Below are 22,483 nucleotides of genomic sequence, written 5' to 3'. Positions count from 1 at the left end.
TGAGTGGCTGTCTATTTGGTATTTTGCACCTGTGCTGCCAACATCTTTGCTACATGGGCTGGCTGCATCATGTAGTGCATTTGTTGAGAGACCTGGGCAGGCAAGCGGTGCTGCCCCCTTTTCAGCTGTATTGTTAAATAGTGTGGCAGTTTTACAAATTGGGTCATTCTGGATACCTCGATATCAAATGTGTACTTTATTAGTTTATTTTGTTTTTTTACATAAATATGCATATTTATTGGTGTAATATTTTTGCTCTTTATTTTGTGTTTTTTCTTGTTTTCTTTAATAATTTTAGCATTTTGTAAGTCTATGCGACTGCAATGAATGAGATCTGTCAGATTACACTGGCAGAAAGCCTGTTGGACCCTCTCTATGGCCGGGTCTAAGAGGCCATCATACCTGGCTCACCGGGAAGTAATTATTTGACCTCTGGGTGCCAGGACAACCACGTCATGATGTGGGGACTGACACCTGCTCATGACGTACCATACTCGTCATGAAGAGTTAATGGCTTAAAGAGAAACTGTTGTTTTGATATTTATTTCATAAATCAGTAGTACACATAAAAATAAGCAACTTTCTCTCACCTCCTGGATTGCGCTTTCACTCTCAATTCATGGGTTAAATCTGTATTCTGTGAAGACAGATATTCCTAATACTGAGATAAGAGATGGCAGTTGGCGCTTAAATATTCTAAGATGCGGTAAGGAAGGAGGAGCCAGAGGAAGATATAGACATCCGGCTCCAAGTTTTGCTGAAACGGTAGTTACAATCTTCTATAGAACGTTCCAATGCATCTCCTATCTCAGTAATGCAACAATCTGTCTTCAATGAATACACATTTTACCTGTGCATTGAGATTTTTTTTTAGGTTGAATGACCTGTCTCGGGAGAGAAAGCAGCAGAGTTATCTAATAAGATAATTGCCAAGTTTTTTAAATTCACGTTTAGTAAAGATTTATGAAAAAAATACGTAAAACCATGGTTACTTTTAAACAGTATTTATGTAAAAGAGGATGAGAATGTGCTGCCCTATTTAAGGGAAGGATATTGCATCGAACAATCTGGCTAAGAGCAGCAATAAAAAAATACATTGGACACTGCGAGACAGTGACTGGTGTTACATGTGAGGGTCGCTGTGTGTTCCCCCCGGGATGCGCACGGAGAGGTATTAAGGCCATGGGAGTGCATTGCAGTCACGGGTGTAGCTGTGACTGCAATGCGGAATAAAAGTGGGTGTTAGTCTTGGGCGGGCTATTTGTCCAAGGCAGATTTAGGAAAACCTGCTCTAGCCTGTTGTGTTTTGAAGCAGACAACAGAATGGTAGTGGTGCAGTCCTTTTCATGTCTGGCTGGGTTTTCCATGTGGCTGAAGGCCAAAGATTTCAGTTAAAACCCCTGCAGTAAAGGGTGTGGGTGTGTCAGGTTCAGAGTCAGTCTGGTGTTGGCAGGAGTACAGAGCAGAAGGTCCTGCAGAGCTCCACCTGTATAAGGCAACACAAGCAAGTGGAGCCAAACAGCCAAGGCACCTGAGAGGCCTGGCACCCACAGAGTACACAGCTGTTCAGTTGCCCACGGCAACTAGTCTCGGAGGTGGACTGGCGTGCTTAATGTCTGCAATCCAGAGGATATGGTTCCCGGCTGCGATCCGGTGGATATCGTGTACTGTTTAGTGCTGTGAGTTGAACATTAAAGAGACGTTTTGCTTTGAACTTTGCTGGGTCAATGCCTCATCACTGCATCGGATGCTACTGCTGCACGACAACACATAATTCTTGAATCCACAGTATTCGTGAGCGATGCCTCTCCACAATCACTGGCCCCTTTTTACAGGGGCTGGCAAGGAAAGCATTCTCTCATTACATACATATTACAGGCTCAAACCATATGTCCAGTCAAATCATTTCCACTTTAGCTGTTATTATTTTCAATTACGGTATGTGTTTTTGCAGCGGTAAATGAATGCCACCCTGATGCCGAAGATGGATGTCAGCACTTCTGTGAACCTACATATGGCCCTGAGCTTCCTATTTGTTCCTGTGCATCTGGCTACAGGCTTGGTGAAGATGAAAAGTCATGTCATCCCACAGGCAAGTGAGAATAATGCTGATAAGACATTATTATTAGTGATAAGGTGTTATTCGAACATGCTCGGGTGCGGAGTGTCTTCGGCGTGCTCAAATAATACATTCCAGTCCCAGCGACTGCATGTCTCCCAGCTGTTCAACAGCTGCAACAGATGCAGGGATTGTCTAACAAACAGGCAATCCATGCATGTGTTGTGGCTGTCGAGCAGCCGTGAGACATGCTGCCGCAGGGACTCGAACATACAGTAGTATTCAAGCACGCCGAAGACACTCAGTTAGCACACGAGCATGCTTGAATAACACCTTATCAGAGCATGTTCGCTCATTACTTAGCAGTATACAATACCTAGTGTTTGTGTAAAAACAAGAAAAAAAAAGGTTATTGAAATTAGGTACAGTACCCAGAGATTAGGGTAACCTGTACGCACATTTTATAACTACATTTTTTTTTTTACACTTAACTACTATATGCCAGTGAACAGCTGAATATCTATTTAGAAAGCCTTATAACCTAGTGCAATGGAGAGTGATCAGTCATTGGAATTATGTTTCGCTCTTGTTTTGTGCCTCTCTTGACAGATCCCTATGCTTGTGGACAATTGGTAAATGATGAGAAAACAATATTGTCAGGTATCAAGAACAACAGCACCAATCCTTTACCCTGGCAGGTAAAGCTTAAAGTTGCACTCCGGCTTTTCTCTTTAAAATCTAGCAATAGTCCCCATTTGATATAATTCAGCTAAAATTACTTCATGTAGTTGTTCTTATCTGAAATGTACCGTAATTAGTATACTTTCCTTCAGCTACCTCATGTGATCAAATGGTCACCCCTTAATGTATAAATGGCATAATATTCCCTTCAGAAGGTCACATTTTTAATTACCATAACTTCCTGTGTAATGAAGGGGAAACAGAAACTTCTATCACAATTAATGATGATTATTACACAGCTATTATCTATAATCTATTAGACTATTTAAAGAATAAAGAGGAAAGGATAATCACATTGTTACCACAGCATATGGTACTAGCTCTGACTACCCATGTGATGTTGATGCATCATGGGATTGATAGCAGTGCATAAAGAAAATTTGAAATCCAAGATGCAGATTGAAGAGAAAAAATTGACATGCATGGAAGTAACATATAAAACAGAAGTGCCGAGTGTGACAGGCAACAAGGTGAGGGTGCAAAAAAAAAAAAGTGTTTATTTAGAAACGTTATTAAATCTAATTATGTTAAGAGCTTTTCTAAAAAAAAAAAAATATATTGGCATTACAGAACAATAACGATAACCTGTCACATTTGTTTTGTTGGTTATTATTACAGTATAACTAAAAAAAAGTAACCACAAAAGCATTAAAATATAAGAACTTATCCCAAATTCTAATTCTCTAAGTAATTTCTTTTCAGGTACTACTATTAGATTCAGAAGGGACTCCTTTCTGCAATGGGGTCATACTTAGCCAGTCATTGGTACTTACAACTGCAAAGTGCAGCAGTCAGCAGGGTCCAATTTTCATCCATGCAGGTAAGGGCCAAACGTAATTGCTTGGAAGGGTATAGTCCTTTCTTTATACAGGGTTTTTAAGGCCATATATACAGTAAAACAATTATTATTTGTATAACTTGTGTCTATTTCTACAGTAGACAAGGGCACTGACAACAGACAGGAGATCAAGGTGGCGAGCCATCGTATCCACACAAAATACTCGAAGGACACAACAGACAATGACATTGCTCTCCTTAAACTGGAGGAAAGCATCAAATTTTGTAAGCATATTCTACCCATCTGCATCCCCCAGAAAGACTTTGCCGAGAGCGTGCTGATTCCACGTGTCCCAGGTACAGTAGGAGGCTGGAAGCCAGCCTCAGAATGTATGGAAACAATGCCCGTTCAATTTTCCGTAGCAGAAACTAATAAAGAAACTTGTGAATCTGCTTTCAATGCAACACAAACAAACCGAATGTTCTGTGCCACATCAAACAGGAACATAGACTATACACTGGTGGACGGAAGCCTTTTGGCTAGTGAACATAATGGCGCATGGTTCTTGACCGGGATTATGGGATCCATAAATCACGAAGCCTGGAACCCAAAGGTGTTTACATTTACCAAAATATCCAGGTATATCATGTGGTTGAGGCAGAATAGTAGATAATATTGTACTGGGTTATTAATGCAAATGCTAATATATATGTTGACTATTTTTAAGTATTGTATTACATGTAGTTACTATTCTTAATGTTTGCTCTTCACAGAATATCATTTAACATGCCAAAATGTGGAAAAATTATATGTAAATCAAATTATTGTGGTAGTAAACACCAGGTCTCAAGACTGATTTTGCTTATTTTGTGAGAATGAGACACAAGCAGACAATCTGTAATGACAGTTTCCGAGATCTTAATCCAGTATTAGTTATTGAAAAAAAATATTTGAAAGGCTCTTTTTTTTTTATTTTATTAAAGAAGACCCGTTACCAACATACATTAGTTATAATAAATACTTGTGTTTGCAACAAAACAAAAATTATGGATCATCTGTCGTCAGATCTGTGCTGTACCGTTGCTCCCGTATTCACCCTGTATTAATGAATAGACATCTGGGTGTTGGGGTTGCCCTCATGCCCAACTGACACTGCCCAGTCAGTATGGATGGTGTTAGATTATGTAGGGGCGCTCCCCAAATGACAAGATGGATGGAAACACCCAACTGTCAATTTGTTCTTACATTTCCAGGAGGAATAATAGAGGAACAATTCAACACATAGGCCCTCATTCAGCAGAGTGTTTTTTGCCAGATTTCTGTTGTAGAACACTTTGACAAGCTGCCAAATCTCGAAGTTGCGCAAAAATGTAACAACTTTTAGCATTTTCATGCAAAATCCATGAAATTGGGTGGAGGATGGATGGGACAGGGCGTGCCGAAGCCAGCATGGGGAATTCTTCCAAAGTTAAGAGACTGGAGTACATTTCTGGTGAAGCGCACACCAGTGATAAGATGTGCCTAAATCATTAAAGGGAATCTGTCACCTCTAGAAAACACTATTTATTTGCACATATAGGGTTAATGCTGCCTTACTGAAAGTCTGGCTATTGTGACAAAATGAACTTCTATATTGTAAGGGCAGGCCCCGACACAGTATAGAGAGCTATGAGCGGTGACAGTAGCCACTCTGTTGATGCCACCATGACTCTAAGGTTTGCGGCTGCCAGGAAGAAGTAATTTCATTTTTTCCCAGTAGCCAGAACTACAGTAAAGTAAATGGACAGCATTGTAACAATATTTTCAATTAAAATGCTCAAAAAGACGTCCTGGGTATGTTTTGAGCTTTCCCACTGACTTGTATTGTAAAGTAAAGAGCGCCTTCAGAGCGGAACACAGCTGGAGAATGGTCAGCTCACTTCTTTTAAGCACTTTGCACCTTTGGAAACCTGAAGTGGTTAAAAGACGCTCAAAAGACTGAACATATGAACAGCAGGTCGTTTTTATATAAAATGCCTATGTACACTATTTTCAGCTTTAGTTAGAACTTTTTCAGGCGATATAGTTTTAAGTTAAAAAAACAAAACAAAAAAAAAGATAAAATTCCTGTCTCCACAGAATAGTGAGAGTACATTACTGGCTACCAAAACTGCACCTATATTACATGCAATCTGATTTTTACCCTACTAGGCTAAATTGCAGTTGATCACATGCTGAGGCCCCCATTAGTCTGGTCAGAACAAAATCTAATGCATTTAATAGAAAAAAAAACTTGTTTTATTTGATCGTGAAAAATATACAATAACAGCAGAAATAATAGAAAGAAAAATAGAAAGTTACTTATACAAATCTATGAAATTAAAACCTGGCACTTATCATCTTCAATGCGAATCTTGTTAACTGATTGTTGACAGGGGAGGAAATGGATTCTGCCTGCTGACCACAAGCTTTTGATGCTGATGAGAGATGTAGCCTTTAATGTGCCCCTAGAAAGAAAACAATACAGGTCAAATATAGCACAACCGAACTGAAAAAATTGATGTTAAATAATGACATTTTTACAAATGTAAATCATACATGTCAGCTTCCTTGCAAGCAAGTCCTATGTGGCAAAAATATTACCACCGTAAGTGTATAACATCCTTTATTACATTTTTTTGCACACCTTTACTTTGTCAGTAACGCATAATAAAAAGTGATATATGTATTGATAAACAATATAATCAATACAGCTGTTACAATTCATATTTTGGGAATATGTTGTATCACTTGTTATAATCCAGCTTTATAAAATGATGCTTTGATTCAGCTAAAGAAAGGACGGCTGAGCTAGGCCTGCAGATATTGTTAGAATGTTCTGGAAGATGTTGTTCTATACTTAAGATGTACTCACAGAACCAAGACACCTCCAAGTTTTTTCCAACCTAATTATCCTCGAAAATTAATAAGGCTATGTGCCCACAATCAGGAATAGCAGCGTTTTGGACGCAGCTCACCTCCACTGTGCCTAAAAAGCTGTGTTCTAGAATACAAGCATCGTGGATGGGATTTAGAGAAATCTCATGCCCACTGAGCTTCTACTTACCACTGCGTATACTCACCCACGGTGCAGGTTTACAAGCCGCAGCATGTTAGTTATCTGCAGCGGAAACGCTAGTGTCCGCTGCGTAGTTTCCACCATAGCCATTCACTAGATGCCGTAAATCCACTTGGTTCACTGAACACATGGGGACTTAACTGCGTGATTAGAGCACAGCGAAAATACGCTGCGTCCAAAACGCTGCTAATCCTGATCGTGGGCACATAGCCTCATTGCTTATGATTCGTTTCATGATTACTGATGTTTAACATTATTTTGTCAGACATGCAGAGAAACTATGGCTGTGAGCCAGAAAACTGCATTGTTTTGCAGCATGTCAGATCCCTCTCTCATATTCATAGGGATCCCATACGTGAATTTACTTTATATCTTATCGTTATCTATACCTTTTAAATATAACGCATTCTAAATAAATTTATCTTGTATTAAAATCATCAGAGAAGACCGGATCTTTTTTTTATTTTTTCATATCACTATGATGGCAGCGGATTGGACATTTTAACGTCTTCACGAGCTTAGACGTATTCGTAATGTACTGGGCACTACAATGTATGGGCACTACAATAGCAGATTTACAATTTTCACTCAGCAAAATCCACGGCTACTCCTGTGTGAAAAAGTAAAATCTGGGGCTAAAACAATTTTTTTGTGATAAAAATTTAATTATTTTTTCTTCACCGCCCAATGGTATAAATTTCTGTGACGCACATATGGTGTAAACATGGTCACTGTACCCCTAGATTCATTAATTGAGAAGGGGTAGTTTGTAAAATGACATCGCTTTTGTTTTTTTTTTCTTGTTGCTGTTCTGGCACACCTCAGGGGCTCTGCCAATGTGACATAAAAAACATTCCAGTAAAATCTGAACTCCAATATGGTTCTTCTCCCCTTCTGAGCTTTGCACTGTGCCTCAAAAGTAGTTTTCAACCACTTATGGGGTATCGGCCTACCCAGGAGAAATTGCACAACAAATTGTATGGCGCAATTTCTCCTGTTACCGTTGAGAAAATAAAAAAAATCGAGCAAAAAGAACCTTTTTTTGGAAAATTTCACGGCTCAACATTATAGATTTCTGTGAAGCACCTAGGAATTCCAGGTGCTCACCACACATCTAAATGCATGTCTTAAGGGGGTCTAATTTACCCCACATATGGGGTATCAGTGTGCTCAGGAGAAATTGCACAACAAATTTTGTGGTTCATTTTTTCCTGATACCCTTGTGAAAATAAAAAAATTGGGTCTAAAATAAATGTGTTGTGGCAAAAAAATAAATGTTCATTTTTTTCCTTCCACACTGCTTCGGTTCCTGTGAAGCACCTGAAGGGTTAATAAACTTCTTCAATGTGGGTGCAGTTTTTAGAATGGTGTCAATTTTGGGTATTTTCTGGCATATAAGTCCCTCAAAATCACTTCAACTGTGAGGTAGTCCATAAAAAAATGGCTTTGCAAATTTTGTTGGAAAAATGAGAAATCGCTGGTCAATTTGAACCCTTCTAACTTAATAACAAAAAATGATATTTAAAAAATTGTGGTAATGTGAAGTAGGTATGTGGTGACTGCTATTTATTAACTATTTTGTGTGACATAACTGTCTGATTTAAGGGCATAAAAACTAAAAGTTTGAAAATTGCTAAACTTTCGAAATGGTCACCAAATTTCAAATTTTTCACAAATAAACGCAAGTCTTGTTGACCAAATTTTAACTACCATGAAGTACAGTACATCACAAGAAAACAATCTCAGAAACAGTGGGATCCGTTGAAGTGTTCCAGAGTTATTACCCCATAAAGTGACAGTCGTCAGAGTTGTAAAATTTGGGCAGGCATGAAGGTGAAAACAGGCTTGGGGGATGAAGGGGTTATTTTCTTTTGAGAACAGCTGATAGCTGTAATGGTATGTTTCCACGAACAGTATTGGCAGCGCTTTGGACGCAGCACATGTCCGCTCCTTCCAAAGCGATGCCGGCTTTTATACGTGCGGTGATTCTGCATATGATCATTGAACCATGCGGAATCGCCGCATCCTATACATTGGACGGTGATATTTATCTTGCGGAGACGGAGCTTCTTCGCAAGATAAACAGACATGCTGCGGTCTAGAAAGACGCGCCACATGTTCGGTTACGCAGGGTTGGTGGAGGCGTCCGTGTACGCATAGAGTGGAGATGGGATTTCATAAAATCCCATCCACTATGCTGTAACATCTGGCTACTGCGTCCAATCTGCAGCGTTTACTGACCGTGGAAACAAACCCTTAGGGTCCTAATGTTCACTCATCGTGTCCTGAAATGACTGGGCTATATTGCAATACATAGATCCATTTAATTCTCCAAAGGAAAAGCTACACTTCCCTGTTTAATTCCCTATTTGATGATCATTTCATACTACCGTAGATTTCTTTTTCTTGCCCTAAAATCCAATTCCTCAGCTCACCGATTTCATACAACATGTTATGTTAGAGGAGATGATGTAAACAATTTCAAAATACTTCATAAATTATCAAACATTTTCCTGGAAGCAAATTACATGGTACATAACAAAATAAATGGTAAATAAGTGGCTATGCGGTAATACTAAAGATATCATTAATTAATTTACCGTGTAGATCAGATTGACTATGATACAAATCACTTCATTGATATCCACATCCTTCACTTGCATAAATTTTAGGACAACCAGAAAGGCATCCAGAGAAAGCTGATGGGTCCGCAATAATAAATATCTGCATTTGGTCAACGAAAACATAAAAAAATATATATCATTTGTATAATGTGCAACACAAGATAATTCTGCATCTCAGTAAACCTAAAATCTTTTGGATAAATGATCCCTCCCAGAACCTTATAATATACACTTTAAAAATGGCATGTCTCTGTCGAAACGAGATTCATTCCTTTAGTTTGTACTGTATTCAACATTGTGTGCATTTACCCCAAATCTTTCCAGACAAGCAATTGCCCTTTGGGAAATTATACCCACGACCCAATCACCCTGCGATGCTGTATCTTGAGATTCACAGGATTCCTACACTGGCAGTAAACTTACACTTTCTTAAAAAGATTCCTGTGTGTGATTATCTTCAATTTCTCCAGGATCAGGAAGATGCCACAACGGATGAAAAAAGTTTCATGTTTGGTCAAAGCCTCGGTCAGCAGTAACAGATTCCCATCACTGAGAACACAAATAATGAGATGAGAAGGAGACTTGTGGCATTATGTATCACTACAAAGAAAATATTCTCCATACAGCGTATTAAGTAAATGGCCCTGACGTTCCCAATAATACTGCCGGACAGCAGAACAGGGGGCCGCATATATAACAGGGGGTATGGACTATTCATTATGGTTGCATCTGCAGAACATCAATGATTAAGGCTGTGTTCACATCACATTTTTGCCACATGTCAGTGATTCCCTTGGGACTTCTGTCTGATGTCCTCTAACTTTAACAACTTTAAAGGGAAACTGTCATCAGGTTTGGCCAATACGAGGTTATGGCCATCACCTTTCAGGGCTTATCTACAGAATTCTATAATGCTGTATATGAACCCCCTATCTGACCTGCAAGAGAAGAAAAATAACTTTTATTATACTGACCTGCAGGCGGTCTGGTCCGATGGGTGTCACTCATCTTAGTCCTGGCGCCTCCCTTCTTCTTGCGATGCCGCCCTCCTGCTTACTTCGTGTGGATGACGTGTCTCCTCGGCACAGCGCTCCTGCGCAGGCATACTTATCTGCTCTGTTGGGGGAAGAGTAAAGTACTGCAGGGCGCAGGTGCCGGGAAAGGTCAGATAGCCCTGGAGCATGCGCACTGCAGTACTTTGCTCTGCCCTCGACAGGGCAGATACGTAAGCCTGCGCAGGAGCACGATGCCAGGGAGCCTGCATGGATGAAGAAGGGACACGTCATCCACATGAAGCAAGCAGGACGACGGGGATCGTAAGAAGATGGCAGGCACTGGACCAAGACCAGCGACACCCATCAGACCGGACCGCCCCGCAGGTGAGTATAATAAAAGTTATTTTTCTTCTCTTGCAGGCCGGGTTGGGGCAAATATACAGCATTATAGAATGATGTCTATCAGCGCTGAAAGGTGGTGGCCGTAAATCGTATCAGCCAAACCTGGTGACAGGTTCACTTTAATGAGGTGGACAGAGTTACTTTGTGCTCGGTTTGACCATATTTTAGGCAGTATCCGCCTTTTTCAAGCAGGTACAAAAATGTAGTGAACCACATGTTTGTATCTGCCTTAAAAAGGACAGACACTAATGTAAATGAGATCAGACAGAGCACAAAGTAGATGTCTCCTTCATTGGGTTCAATGGTGTCACCAGAGTTAGTGAGGCAAATGATCAGGAGACTGTTCTGATAAGCGGAGCACTCAGAGGAAGAGACACATGCTGACCCTTCCACTGCCATCATCTGTACTCCAAATGAGCACATTCTGATATCAATGCAACAAGACAGGCAAATAGACTGTAAAAAAGAAGATGTATGGCTTCCAAATGATCAGAGCTTTGAACTGGGGATATGTTGCTGCAGGATATTGTTCTGATAAGTATAGCGCTCAAAAGGAAGAATCTGGTGCTTACCCTTTCACTGCTATCATCTGTACTCCAAATGAGTACATTCTGATATACTCATTTGGAGTACAGATGATAGCAGTGGAAGGATCAGCACCTGTCCCTCCTCTAAATGTTATGCTATTGAAACAGTCTCCTGCAGCAGCTTATCCTCAGAGTTAATGAGACAAAGGTGCTGACCCTTTCACTGCCACGATATATATGCCAAATAAGTACATTCCGATACAAATGCAGCAAAAGTGTGGCCTATACACTGGGGAAGAGCAGGGGTTTGGAAGCCACTTAGGCTTCTTTCACACTAGCGTCAGGCCGAGGTCCCCGACGCTAGCGTTGTCCCCGCCGCACAACGGGGGCAGCGGATGCATTTTTCCTGCGCATCCGCTGCCCCATTGTGAGGTGCGGGGAAGTGCCTGGAGGTGGGGGCGGAGTTCCGACCGCGCATGCGCGGTCGGAAAAAGCGGACCGTCGGGAGCAAAAAACGTTACATGTAACGTTTTTTGCTCCCGACGGTCCGCAACAGCATGGCGCAACCGTCGCAGGACGGTTGCGACGTGTGTCATTGCGTCGCAAATGCGTCGCTAATGTTAGTCAATGCTGAAAAAACGCATCCTGCAAACACTTTTGCAGGATGCGTTTTTTCGGCAAAACGACGCATTTGTGACGTAATGCAGTTAACGCTAGTGTGAAAGTAGCCTTACATGCAATTACTTTACAGAAATTAAGACATATTCCATAATAAAGTAATTTGCAAAGTTGCATAACTTCCCATGCTGGAAGTTTAACTACTCTTTAATCAAAGTATAAAGTGACGTATAGCGACTTTAAAATATACTGTTGGCTTCGACATTTTCAAGATACCTGCCTTTTCTTAGTGAATATAAAGCTTTGTTTATATTCCTAGGCATTGTTAAGATGTCCTTAGATACCTGCAGCCACAGTAGTCATTATTTGCGCACAATCATGCTGCGCCTTTACTCAGCTGTGCTCTGTAAGCTATCACAGGAGGGGGCAGGCTGACATGGACATGGTAATTTATAAGTAAAAGGTGCTGACAACTACAGTTTATGCACTTCTCTTTGGAACCTGTAAAGCTAATAGCCTGGTGATCGAATTTTAAAGGGCTTTTCCAGTGTTAAAATATTGAGGATCCAACCATATCAGATATGTTGGGGACCAACTCCTAGCAGCACCATGATCAGCAGCTTTCAGTTTCAGCGGCGCCAGAGGTAACCAGTGAAAGAAGCCGTAACAGAGACGCTACGGTCTCTGTGTTGTGGCTGTTCTCAGGGGATACAGCTCTTATTGAAGTGAATAGGCGCTGAACTACAGTATCAGGGAACAGCCACAACACAGTGCACAGAGAGGGGTTGTCGCAGCTCCATGTACTGTTGACTTCCAGATGTCAAGACTGAAAACAGCTGGGAATTCCCATACTAAGACTAAGCCGTCAACCATGGAAACCTGGAAACTCCTATTAAGAGTCCCTGATCCCCTGAAGGTCAAGATCTATCACTGATGCATTTCAGAAAAAAAAATCTGCTTCTTACAGAGAAAAGCACAATGTACATACCGGACAGCCTTTGTCACGTCTGCAAACTGCATCAGGTCATATTTTTTCAGAAGCTGAATGGTTGGCATGTGACCCTAAGGGTTAATGGAAAACCAACACACTTTGTATTCAGGTAAAGGAGAGCTTACAATACATTTAGTAAATATCACAATATGAATAAATACTTTAGAACTAAGCATAAGGGGTACACAAAATATGAACAATGAAAAGGCAAAATGCTGTCTGTGCAGCTCATACCCCACTTGGCCTATAGCCCCATACACATTAGACTAACGTTGGGCAAACTCGCCAATCCAGATGGGCTACGGCAGCAATTTAATGTGCATGGGTCCCCGCCCTCCGAGTCTCCCCCAGCAGATGGTGTTTGGGGACAGAAGATTCCAGCACGTCCGACTTCGGAGTGTCTATGCCTTTGTTCTCCCTGAGATTAGAGACATCTGGCAGAGCGAGCGCTCCTGTGTATGGGAGAGTTGGGCGAGAGCTGCCGGCTGAGCGATTGGCTGGACCAACACAGTGAACGTCATCATTACTGCACACAGTTATTAAGTACCACCATAGACACTGTGATTACTGGTGAAATAAATCCATATTTAGAAGAGTATTTGCTTTAACCCCTTCCCGACCTCCGCTGTACTATTACTGCGGAGGTCGGATCCCCTGCTTTGATGTGGGCTCCGGCGGTGCTCTCCGAGTTTATATTTTTAGTACTCTATAGCAATACCGTATATCTTGGGGTGTCCACATTGAACAAAGCTTTTTATTAGAAGAATGTCCTGGTCTCCAGGTCAACATAATAGCCAATCCCTATGGATCCCTAGGGTTAGGGTTAGGGTTTGGATCCCTAGGGTTATGGTTAGGGTTTGGATCCCTAGGGTTATGGTTAGGGTTAGGATCCCTTTATCACCTTGATGGTGGGGGGTGGCTTATCAGTGACCTGGTGACCAGGACATTCTTCTAATAAAAAGCTACCCCTAACTCTAACCCTAACCCTAGGGATCCTAACCCTAACCCTAGCTAATTCTATTAATAGTGGGTTTTCCAGTTGATTTTGATGATTGGCAGCTGTCACACACTTCTCAGCATGCGTTTCAAAAACGCAAACGCAGGAAAAAACGCATGTAAACTCGTCAAAACGCCGCGGTTTTTTTTAGCATGCAAAAACGCATGCGTCTAAAAACGCAGCGTTTGCACGCGTTTACATGCGTTTTTTCACCACCTGCATTTTTTTTACAAACGCTGCAGATCAAAACGCAAGTGTGAAACCAGCCTAACCGGCGCTTCCGGCCGTCACATGATCGGGGGTCAGCAATGCTTCTGCAGAGTAACCATAGAGGTCCTTGAGACCTCTATGGTTACTGATGCCAGCCTGCTGTGAGCGCCACCCTGTGGTCGGCACTCATAGCAAGCCTGCAATTCAGCTACATCTACCCAAAAAGAGAGAAACTGGCGGAAGCAGAGTCACAGTATTAAAATCTAACAAATTTTATTAAATATCAATTAGAACAACTATGAATAAATATAAAATAAGTAATGTGATACCGTCTTCTGGGGAACACACGTACAATCTAGAACCACAGGTGCACAGCCATATTCAGCAACCACATATGATTTACTCAAAAGACATTTAGTATAATCAATGAATAAGCATATAAAGTTCCTATAGATACATTCCCCCGGAAGAAGCAAGACGCGAAACGCGCGTTGGGGCCTTTAGGACTACACGTGCAGGTCATGTATAGCATCCATTATTTATGCTGGTACTAGGAGCTTAACATGGGGCATGGTGTGATCACCAGCCCCTTATATACAACATTGTTATGATCTCAAACAAACTATTGGCAGAAATACTAAGAGGCTCATTAAACACTTGGCACTTTACTTTATGTATATAGTCTTCCTTGGTATTGATTCAGGCATACTGTGGTAAGGGGTGTTACCCCAACTAATAAGTGATATATAACAAAAATACCTGGGCTTACCTTCCAATAGGAACTTTATATGCTTATTCATTGATTATACTAAGTGTCTTTTGAGTAAATCATATGTGGTTGCTGAATATGGCTGTGCACCTGTGGTTCTAGATTGTACGTGTGTTCCCCAGAAGACGGTATCACATTACTTATTTTATATTTATTCATAGTTGTTGTTCTAATTGATATTTAATAAAATTTGTTAGATTTTAATACTGTGACTCTGCTTCCGCCAGTTTCTCTCTTTTTGGGTATTTGTATGATTTTGGGAAGCGTCACCTTAAGAGGCTGGATTTAATTGGTTTGGAATTCAGCTACATCGCTGCTATGTAGCAGAGCCGATAGTGGTGCCAGCTTCTAGCCTCCCATGGAGGCTATTGAAGCATGGCAAAAGTAAAAAAAAAATGTTTTAAAAAATATGAAAAAAATAAAAAATACATAAAAGTTTAAATCACCCCCCTTTTGCCCCATTCAAAATAAAACAATAAAAAAAACAATCAAGCCTACACATATTTGGTATTGCCGCATTCATAATCGCCCGATCAATAAAAAAAAAAAGGATTAACCTGATTGCTAAACGGCAGAGTGAGAAAAAAAATTAGAAACGCCAGAATTACGTTTTTTTGTTTGCCGCGACATTGCATTAAAATGTAATAACGGGCGAATAAAAGAACGTATCTGCACCAAAATGGTATCATTAAAAACTCCAGCTCGGCACGCAAAAAATAAGCCCTCACCTGACCCCAGATTACAAAAATGAAGATGCTACGGGTAATGGAATATGGCACAATTTTTTTTTTTTAGCAAAGTTTAGAATTTTTTTTCACCACTTAGATAAAAAATAACCTAGACATGTTAGGTGTCTATGAACTCGTAATGACCTGGAAAGTCAAAATGGCAGGTCAGTTTTAGCATTTATTGAACCTATCAAAAAAGCCAAACAAAAAACAAGTGTGGGATTGCACTTTTTTTTGCAATTTCAACGCACTTGGAATTTTTTTCCCGTTTTCTAGTATATGACATGCTAAAACCAATGATGTCGTTGAAAAGTGCAACTTGTCCTGCGAAAAACAAGCCCTCACATGGCCATATTGACGGAAAAATAAAAAAGTTATGGCTCTGGGAAGGAGGGGAGCGAAAAAAGAGAACGTAAAAACGGAAAAGGGCAAGGTCGTGAAGGGGTTAAAGGTGTCTTCCAGGCTGACAAACGTTTAACACATCATTGGTATTGATTTGGTGCCTCCTCATTATCCACTGATTCCAGGGTTCCTCTTCTTCCCCCACATGGCCGCAGTGCTTCTCCAATACATGTACCCAGCTGATCAGTAGCATAATAAAAAGGAGGGCGATAGGTAAATCTTCATATCATCAATGTTACATTTTTGTATGAGACGGGAGTGTCGCTTTCATGGCCATTCCAGACAGTAGAAAACAGTGAACTTGTGACAAGGCAGAGATCCCGGGATTTTAATGAGGGCTGTTTACCCAGCAGGGGCCAGTTCTCCAGCAGGGAGACTGGAGTTAAGACTAGCTAAGGCTACTTTCACACTAGCGTCGGGCTTGGCCCGTCGCAGTGCGCCGGGCCGAAGTTGCCGACGCTAGCATTGTCTCCGCCGTACAACGGGGGCAGCGGATGCATTTTTCCAGCGCATCCGCTGCCCCATTGTGAGGTGCGGGGAAGTGCGGGGAGGTGGGGGCGGAGTTCCGGCCGCACATGCGCGGTCGGAAAAAGCGGACCGTCGGGAGCAAAAAAAGTTACATGTAACGTTTTTTGCTCCCGACGGTCCGCCACAACACGGCGCAACCGTCGCACGACGGTTGCGACGTGTGTCAATGCGTCGCAAATGCGTCGCTAATGTTAGTCAATGCAGAAAAAACGCATCCTGCAAGCACTTTTGCAGGATGCGTTTTTTCGGCAAAACGACGCATTGTGACGTATTGCAGTTAACGCTAGTGTGAAAGTAGCCTAACATGAGTACAAAGGACCAAGACGCAGGAGGTAAGAAATGACATTGTTGGATGTAGACTCTTGGAACTAAAATGAAATGTGAATCACCTGAAAGTGACTTTAGATCCCACACAAGAGCAATAGCTTACAAACACTACTGTGATATAGAAGCTGCTAAGGACCCCGGACACTCACCAGGAGCATCTTTACAGGCAGTAGGTATATGAGAATCATCCTTTTATTTTTCTGGCAGGAGCGGAGACAATGCCTAAAGGCAAATGACAGATATTCCTCAGCTGTCGGGACAAAAAAGGAAATGAAGGTTTAATATATACTCCCTAACAGAAGTTATGTCGCTTATCCATGTTATGTAAATAAATTCATCCATTGGTTGTATAAATTTTTTTTTGAAAGCTGAAACCCTCCGAAATGTGGTTTAGGTTAAGAAAACAAATTGGCATCAATGCAGAAATATTGATCAGTTAATGGACACAGAATGGTCAGATTTTGGCAAGACAAACGTTTTGTCGCCCACAGAAAGTAATGTGATATTCAAACAAATAATTAACTTAAAATACAAATATATGTTGCATAACATTGGTGAATGAAGTTGTGGTGCTATTAGAGTCATATTTAATATTTTGTGTGACTTCCATGAGCTTGAAGGACCGCATCCATGCGGTTCAACAATGATTCATACAATTTATTAATGAAGTCATCAAGAATAGCAAAGAATGCAGTCTTACATGCCTCCCAGAGTTCATCTAGATTCTTTGGTTTTGTCTTCCAAGCTTGCTCTTTCATCCTACCCCAAACATGCTCAATGATGTTCATGTCTGGTGACTGGGCTGGCCAGTCCTTGAGCACCTTGATCTATTTTGCCTGGAGGAAGTTTGTTGTAGAGATGGATGTATGAGATGCAGCACCATCCTGCTGCAGAATTTGACCCCTTTTATGATTTGGAATATAAGAGGTAGCTAATACTTCTTGATATTTTAGGCTATTGATATTGCCTTCCACCATGCAAATGTTTTGCACACCCCCATACTGAATGTAACCCCAGATCATGATCTTTCCACCACCAAAGGTAACGGTTTTCTGGGTGTATTTTGGATCCATATGGGCTTCAGTAGGTCTCCTGCAGTATTTGCGGCGGCTGTGGTGTAATTCTACTGAAGATTCATCAGTGAAATCCACCTTCGGCCACTTTTCCAGCGTCCATCTGTTTAGCAGGCTGTGGGACTTTGCAAATGCCACACGGTTTTTTATTTGCCTTTTGTTTAGTGCTGGCTTCTGGGCTCTGATTCGACCATGGAGGCCATTTCGAGACAGAATCCTACAAACTATTCTAGTTGACACAGGGACTTGAGGTTGCCAGGCCTGTTGGAGCTCTGCTGCAGTGGAAGAGGGGCTTGCTTTCTAACCAACAAACGTTCCTCCTGAGCAGTTGTCTTGCGGGGTCTGCCGGACCTGGGCTTGTCAAACACATCTCCAGTCTCTTCAAATCTTTTTTTAATTCTTTGTACATGACGCTGAGACACATTAAAGGTGCCAGCCACCTCTGCAGTGGATCTGGTCTTCAGCCTCTTCATAATCCAGGCTTTGGTCGCAGGGTGGATTTTTGTAATGCTGTCAGAGCTCAAGTTGCAGTTCAAGTGAAGGTCTGGGGTGCTGGATTTCTTTTTATACACACACACTAATTAACCGATCATTTAGCACATGTAAACTAGGATTGTGTGCATTATATGACCAGGCGACAAAACTTTTGTCTTGCCAAAATCTGACCATTCTGTGAACATTAACTGATCAATATTTTTGCATTGATGCCAATTTATTTTCTTAACCTAAACCACATTTCGGAGGGTTTCAGCTTTCAAAAGAATAATTTATACAACCAATGGATGAATTTAACATCAGGTTATAAGCTTTTATTTACATAACATGGATAAGCGACATAACTTCTGTCAGGGAGTGTAATCATTTAGTTTATAAGCGAACAGAAGATAGAAGGGCTAGTCTGGCTCCAGTGTAACAGCCTAGATTATTAGATACACAACGGACCCCTTCTTAAAGGGGTTATCTGGGACCTTCACAGTAATGGCCTACCTTAAGGATAGGTCATCAATATTTGATTCATGGGTGTGCAACACCCGGCATTGATTTAATAGGGGTTGGATGTGTAGTACACAGTCACATCCACTATATAGTTGACGGAGTTGTGCACTTCCGATTTCCGCGGCCAATCCCACCAATCAGGCATTAAGGATAGGCCATCTATCTAAGGCCATGTGCACACGCTGCGGATTCCATTGCGGAATTTTCCGCAGCGGTTTTGATAAATCCGCAGTGCAAAACCGCTGCGGTTTTTATTGCGGATTTATCGCAGTTTTTTTTGCGGTTTTTCACCTGCAGTTTCCTATTGGAGCATGTGAAAAATCGCTGCGGATTCCACACAAAGAATTGACATGCTGCGGAAAAAAAACCGCTGCGTTTCCGCGCGTTTTTTTCCGCAGCATGTGCACTGCGGATTTCATTTCCCATAGCTTTACATGGTACTGTAAATGCATGGGAAACCGCTGCGGATCCGCAGCTGCGGAAACGCTGCGGATCCGCAGCAAAATCCGCAGAGTATGCACATACCCTAAAAGTCCAGAATTATACCCAATGCTCTGCAGTACCCTTTTCACTCTTTCAGTACAACATTAGTGCTGGATGATCACTACTACATGACTTACCTTTTTTGAACTCGCTGTCAAACATGGCTTTCTGACCCACATAGTATCTATAAGTGACCTTTTGTGAAAGGGTATAGTCTTCCTTGAAGTTGGAACTTTCAATTGCTCTGATCAAGGGCTTGCATAAATGGAGTTTACTGATCTGAAAAACAAAATTAATATGAAGTTGTGTAGCACACATCGTACCCTTCAGTAGGACACTTTAAAAATTCCCTACGTAAAATGGGTCAATAAGAAAAAACAGATTCTTATTGTAGGTGAGACTCCACCAATCTCCTGTTAATAAATGGTTAAAAGTGCGGAAAAGGCCTTCGATGATGGAATTTCACTGATTTTTTTTTTTTATTTACACTGATTATGTCCTCCAACTGGTGATGCCACTGATTCTGGAACAGTTTTTCTTTTTCTTCTGTTCCCCTCCATTCCAAAGTTATGCAAATAAATAGAGGTGCACATTTTCCAGTCAACCAACTGGGTGTGTACCATAGAACTTCTCTGTGGGGGGTCCATTTTCAACTCTGCTGCTGGCCAATCAGAACACGGCCACACCCACAGAACTCTATGGTATACACCCAGTTGGTTGAAGAGAAAATTTGCATCTTTATTTCTGGGGGGACACAACTTTGGAATACAGGGGTACAGAAGAAAAAGAAAACCAGTTCCAGAATCAGTGGGGCAGCACCAAATGAAGGAGGTAAAAAGGTTAAACTAAATAATACAGGGGAAGTTCTTTTAAAAAAGGAAAAATTACTAGAAACTTACCTTGAAATAAATTTTGAAAAGTTGATTGACCAGAAACAACATTCCCCACTTTTTGGAGTCCTCAAAAGCTGCACGGCTGTCGTGAAAAGCAAAACAGCATAAATACCCAACGAAAACTAAGCAAACAAAGTAAAAGAACACTCTTGTGATCGAGGCAGAAACTGGGAATTGGTCACTTGATTTCTATTGCATAGTTAAGCGGCTTGAAACAAATTAAGAGAATATATAAGAAGGTTTCTACTATGTAGTCTGAGAGCAGCATGATGTAGGATTTTAGAGCCTGATCCCAGTAATTTATCACTTGGTGAGAAGCTTGCTGTCATTTTAATACAATCACTGTTTTTTTCTGCTGCAGATCTAGCAGCAGTCAAATACTGAGAACTGCATAACTCCTCCCACACCACTGATTGGCAGCTTTCTATGTACACTGTGCATAGGCAGAAAGTTGCTAATCTGTAGTGGGGGGGGGGGGGTGAGGTTACAGAAAAGTTGACTAGGAGGCACACGACATCTAGTCCTGTAGTGTTAATCTCCTGCTGATAAAACACTGATTTTATTGAAACTGAGCACTACATGGAGAGATCAAATTAGTCCAATGCGATCCCAGGCCGTATTCCCCCCTATCCTGCTACAGTTGACCGACCAGTCTTTTTCATGTGTGTAGATAGGGAAAGACCTATTCAACCACCTGGGGTGAAGTAAGAGAACCTGGCCGGTTACCGCATTGAACTCATCTCTTCAAAACTATGCTGGAGTGTTTCAGAGTAAACTATACCTGTCTACAATGGTGCAGCCACGTTCTGATTCATGCTACTCGTGGCTTGGGCAGCATGAATCAAGTGGCAGGTCCCCCTTAAATGCCGCTGTCAGTGATTGACAGCGGCATTTAAATGGTTAAACAACAGCAATTGGAGCCATGTACAGATGTCTGTTGTATACCACAGTCATCATCTGCCACATGTGCACTGTTGCCTTGCAGCGCTGGGGTCCTGGGCTAAAATCCCACCAAGGACAACATCTGCAAGCAGTTTGTATGTTCTCCCCCGTTTGCGTCGGTTTCCTCCTGGTTCCTCCCACAAAGAGACACACTGATAGGGAATTTAGATTGCGAGCCTCGATGGGGATGGATATCTCGCTCTCTCTCTCATAATAAGATTATATTCTGAGGACCCCGGCTAGATCAACAGTTACATCAATTACTAAGGGGTTAAGCAGCTTATATAATAAAACATATAAATAAAATATGGAAGAAGACTACTGAAAATTGCATTAAAATATTGGATACCCCTCAGGAGACCACATGAATAATATATAGTGGGATTGGTAGTCTGCCTAAATAAAGGAGCAGTTGCACGTTCTATTACATAGCTTAGCTGTAATGCTAGGAGAAAGCAATTTGAACTAATTTTACAGGATCACTTCCAGATAGAAGATACTCACGTATCACTAGCACACACTCTGAAGCAGCTCATCAACAGTTCTGCAGCTTTTTCCAGCATTTCTCCAATTTTTATTTTTCCTTTTTTCCCTAGCTGTTGGTCGGCCTAAAGAAAAAAATATGAAGTTAAACAAGTTTAAATGTGGATTTTGGCTTCCTCAAATAAAACTTTATTAATGTATACTGAAAAGCAATCACATGTGGAAACATTCTTCATGAATGTTTAAGATGTAGGTCATTTTATAGGATTAGGATATAGGTTATAGGATTCTTTATTGTTTATTTCCAGTGGATAAGAATCTGTTCTTGTTGCCATGTTCTGGCTTCTTCTCCATCTTGTAATTAGTTGTACAGTATGACATGGCTAAAAAGGATTTTCATCTTCAGGAAATAAACACAGATGTCCCCATTAAATGAAAGTAAAAAAAAAAAGATCTTGAAAACTGTAAGAAAGTGATGTACAAAGTGAAGTGCAGAAGACATGGTTTGATTTCAAAGAAAGCCAGTCACAAGGACAAAAAAGGACAGGTTTCATTCACACTGCTCCTCTGAGCATGATGTATTTTAGTTTTTTAAATCCACCATACGGATCCAGAGATATGGGCCTTTTTATTTAGCACTGATTTTTATGGTCTTTACGAAGGGGCATGGCTCACATGATTAACTGATTAATTAAATTGCTCTGGAGTACTGTTCTGTAAGCACCGCTCCCTTTGCACTAAAAGTAGATTTTCTGTACTCACCGTAAAATCTGTTTCTCGTAGCCTTCATTGGGGGACACAGAACCATTGATAGTCTGCC

At 41.2% G+C, this 22,483-nt stretch overlaps 2 protein-coding genes across 5 annotated transcripts in view; one reads left to right on the top strand and one right to left on the bottom strand.

The window, feature by feature from the left end:
• Nucleotides 1-4,255, top strand: part of PROZ (protein Z, vitamin K dependent plasma glycoprotein) — a 65,127-nt gene extending 60,872 nt beyond the window's left edge. For all 3 annotated transcript variants that reach the window (XM_077296965.1, XM_077296963.1, XM_077296964.1), the window contains 4 exons: nt 1,955-2,092; nt 2,669-2,757; nt 3,503-3,620; nt 3,737-4,255. In XM_077296965.1, the coding sequence (XP_077153080.1) occupies nt 1,955-2,092; nt 2,669-2,757; nt 3,503-3,620; nt 3,737-4,251 (860 nt within the window). In that variant the 3' untranslated portion in view covers nt 4,252-4,255. The remainder of the gene's footprint in view (nt 1-1,954; nt 2,093-2,668; nt 2,758-3,502; nt 3,621-3,736) is intronic.
• Nucleotides 4,256-4,957: 702 nt separating this feature from the next.
• Nucleotides 4,958-22,483, bottom strand: part of PCID2 (PCI domain containing 2) — a 70,251-nt gene continuing 52,725 nt past the window's right edge. For both annotated transcript variants that reach the window (XM_077296961.1, XM_077296962.1), the window contains exons 8-15: nt 21,685-21,788; nt 20,245-20,320; nt 19,483-19,624; nt 16,943-17,043; nt 12,830-12,903; nt 9,723-9,848; nt 9,276-9,399; nt 4,958-6,064 (exon numbers count right to left, since the gene is read on the bottom strand). In XM_077296961.1, coding sequence (XP_077153076.1) covers nt 5,975-6,064; nt 9,276-9,399; nt 9,723-9,848; nt 12,830-12,903; nt 16,943-17,043; nt 19,483-19,624; nt 20,245-20,320; nt 21,685-21,788 — 837 coding nt within the window. In that variant the 3' untranslated portion in view covers nt 4,958-5,974. The remainder of the gene's footprint in view (nt 6,065-9,275; nt 9,400-9,722; nt 9,849-12,829; nt 12,904-16,942; nt 17,044-19,482; nt 19,625-20,244; nt 20,321-21,684; nt 21,789-22,483) is intronic.

The sequence above is a fragment of the Ranitomeya variabilis genome, chromosome 3 (assembly GCF_051348905.1).
Source record: "Ranitomeya variabilis isolate aRanVar5 chromosome 3, aRanVar5.hap1, whole genome shotgun sequence".
NCBI classification, from domain to species: domain Eukaryota; kingdom Metazoa; phylum Chordata; class Amphibia; order Anura; family Dendrobatidae; genus Ranitomeya; species Ranitomeya variabilis.
The sequence above is the reverse complement of the archived record's forward strand: the minus strand, read 5'-3'. Positions and strand labels throughout refer to the sequence as shown.